At 31.9% G+C, this 3,313-nt stretch overlaps 1 protein-coding gene across 1 annotated transcript; it reads right to left on the bottom strand.

Annotated features, from left to right (window-relative positions):
• Positions 1–278: 278 nt before the first annotated feature.
• On the bottom strand, positions 279–1,494 carry LOC149555302 (copper transport protein CCH-like). The gene is made up of 2 exons (XM_089833613.1): positions 1,361–1,494; positions 279–607 (listed from the first exon to the last, which is right to left on the bottom strand). The coding sequence occupies exons 1-2, from the start codon at positions 1,440–1,442 to the stop codon at positions 456–458; spliced, it is 234 nt and encodes a 77-aa protein (XP_089689739.1). The 5' UTR covers positions 1,443–1,494; the 3' UTR covers positions 279–455.
• Between the last annotated feature and the right edge of the window lie 1,819 nt (positions 1,495–3,313).

Below are 3,313 nucleotides of genomic sequence, written 5' to 3'. Positions count from 1 at the left end.
AAATTAAAACAATCCCTATATAAAAATCCATTTTTATTCCTTCCACAAAATTTAATATGTTATTTAGAAAATAATTAATTAAGACAGGCAAAGGTTATAGTAGATATGAAGAGTTACTTCTCATGTTAATTGAAGGTTTTATATTAATCCATTTTAATTATTAAAGGTTGTTCTGAAACATCAATTGGCTCAACAATTAAAAGATATCTTTTGACAAACAAATCTATGTACATTTCCTTCTTTAAAATATTGTAAAGAGGGATTGAGAATGTGAAGAATTAAGGGGGGCAAACAGAATTTTATTTACTGAAAATCTCCATTAACAAAAGGAAAGGAAAAGTTGTAATATAGACTTATAGGTAACTTAATATATTACACAATATTATGATGAGGATACATAGAATACAACTACAAATTCTTCAGAAATATATAATCATAAGCATTTACTGGGAAAGTTATCCTGTAGATGCAATGATGTTCTCTTGAACAGGCCAAAAGGTAGTTGTCTTTCCAGTCTTAGACACGGTTTGCAGAACATCTTCAGCCTTCACGTTCCCTTTAACTGTGACCTTCTTCTCTTGCAAATCTACATCATATGTCTCCACCCCTGCATTTCAAATATATTGAATCTTTTCAGTATCATAATCTAATACTATATGTATTCAAACAAGTTAGTTATATATATGTTCCACAAGTTTTATATATATATATATATATCAAATTCTCATCAATTATGACTATTACAAAAAAAAAAATTTAATTACCAAGTGGTTAATAGGATAGGTTGTCGTTGTTTTTTCCAGTCTCACTAATGATAAAACTCATCTCTTTTACCTTATTGAATGATTTTTAGAGTTAAGATTCTTTTGGTTTTTTATGATGAAAATAATATAAAAATTATATCGTTGAAAAAATACCTATAAAGAATTCTAATGAAATGGTTCTGGTTCAATTTTTTAGAGATCATTTTATTATTAATTTTGTAAAATTATAAATCATAAATACATTCTAATAAAACTGATTCGATTCAGGCAACAATCTACAATATAATGGTAAATTGTGATCCTTTTCATCTAAGAAACTTTAGATTCAAGTCTACTTGAATCTAACAAATAATAATAATTAATCTATCATATATATAAATATATACAGAAAATAGAAAAAATCTCAGCAATTAATATCTGTAACAATGAAAAGCATATATGATTCTTCCCTTCTTCTTTCCTAAAAATCATTAATTGTCCCTTTTTCCAGTCTAATTAATAATAAAATTCTTTGTTTTAATAGAATAACTTTAAATGTTACCTGTTTTATCTAATCAAAACAACCCCACAAAAGAATTGTGCCGTTGAAAAATTACCTTCCATTTTATCAAGAACTCTCTTCACAGCTCCAACGCATCCTTGGCATGACATACCCACCTTTAGAACCACAGTCTGCATCTCAAAAACTAAAATCCATCAGTTACGACATAAATCTAACAGACCAACATAAAAGAACACCAATCTCTAATAGCCCGAATTTTGTTTATAAATTTCATATTAGCGAGAAAATAAAAGAAACATAAGAACTATGCCTGCGACATGTCAGCAATGAAGAATCTAAGAACTTTATCCCAAACCAAATCAATTCACAACAGACTGATTAACCTGCAAACCAATGTCACATATATATAGAAACCAGTGGGATTTTTTCTTTTCCACAAAGCCGGCTATAAGAAACCATTGATTTTGATAAGAAAAGACGTTTGGTAATTGATTTACATGGATGGCATTTTCAGCTCTACGTAATTCATGACGAGATATGGAGTAGTAAATAGAAATGTCGCTGCATCAAACATGAATGGACTGAATTCATTTAATATATAAACCTGAAATTGATATCTTAATTTTCAAACAAGAAGAAAAAGAAAGAATGGGCAGAAAGAGGATCTAAGATGCAAGTCTTTGCATTGGAAGCCAACAAAAAGCTAATGGGATCGATTTGTTTTTATGTGGATTAATTAATAACATAAGCAAAGTCTTACGCAATGAAAGATCCGCCTTAAATGAAAAGGTCAATGGTGTGATTCAATTTAGTCACAAACTGTATGTGGACATCTCTTTCACCCCGTGGTTCGTGGGCCATCCCACCAAATGCACTGGATGTGACTATTATGTACCTGTTTTTAATGTTTTATCCATTTTTTAATTAGAATTATAATATATAAAATATTTAACTTCTTTTTAACATTCAGATATAGGTTTCTTTGGGGCGGGTGTGGAGGAGAACAAGCGCCTCTCTCTTGTAACTTGGGAAACAATTTGCTCCCCCAAGGATTAGTGAGGTCTCAATGTCAGAGACACCCATCTTCTTAATATTGCTCTCTTAATGAAAATCAAATGGAATATTATGAACTCTAGAGTGGAATGGGCTAAAATTATGAAAGAGAAATATTTACAAAGTTGCACAGGTTCAATCCTTCTTAACATATCTCAACAGATAGGTTCTAATATATGGAACAACCTTCAAAAATTCACCCTACTCTTAACCTAAGGTTGTTTCTAGCAGATTGGGAGTGGTAATGATGTGAATTTCTAGTTGGATCCCTAGGCCAACCAACCTCCTCTAGATTTCTACTCAATATTCCTAGCATAAAAGAATGTGTTGGTTGAGCATCTGAGAAATAAGGTTAGTGATTACTGGGATTCTTCAGTTGTTCCTCTCGAATGGAAGATTAACAATAATTGGGGTGGGAATGGTCTTAAAGGGATTTTTGTTTAGCTCATTCAAACTCTCTCATCCCTCAAGTTCCATGGATTGGATCAAAAGGAGAACTTGATATGGAAGAATTCCAACTCAGGATTTTACACAGTGAAAACGGGTTTCGGTCTTCTTACGCCCTAATGGCCTCAAGAGTTTGATTGGGGAAGGATATGGTCGATGAAGGCTTTTTCCAAAATAAATAAAAATTGTTGGATGGTTTGTCATAGGAAAATCCTCATGTTGGATAACTTGCAAAAAGAGGTTTCCACTTAGTTAACAAGTACGTGTTGTGTGAACATAAAGGAGAAAATATTTCCCATGTTTTGTTCTTGTGCCCTTTTACTTGGGAGATCAAGCAACGCACTTCGACCCTGTGTAATTACCATTGGAGTTGGAATAATAACCCCAAAGAGGTGACTGATTCAGGGATTCCTCCCACCAATCATGCTTTTTACTAATGAAGTAGAGTGGCATTCTCTTCTATACGGAAGATGATCTATTTGGAAAGAAAGAAATAATTGTATCATTAGAGATCAAAGAAAAGATGTTAATTCTATGGTCCATGGCT

This window comes from Cupressus sempervirens, chromosome 5, assembly GCF_028749045.1.
Source record: "Cupressus sempervirens isolate cs-2001-9-10 chromosome 5, ASM2874904v1, whole genome shotgun sequence".
Taxonomy (NCBI): Eukaryota; Viridiplantae; Streptophyta; class Pinopsida; order Cupressales; family Cupressaceae; genus Cupressus; species Cupressus sempervirens.
The sequence above is the reverse complement of the archived record's forward strand: the minus strand, read 5'-3'. Positions and strand labels throughout refer to the sequence as shown.

Bases quoted from the DNA above. Each gene is read 5' to 3' on its own strand.
- LOC149555302 (XM_089833613.1), bottom strand. From the start codon at position 1,442: ATGCAGACTGTGGTTCTAAAGGTGGGTATGTCATGCCAAGGATGCGTT. The intron at 608-1,360 runs GTAATTTTTCAA...TTTGAAATGCAG, and splicing joins AGTTCTTGATAAAATGGAAG to GGGTGGAGACATATGATGTA.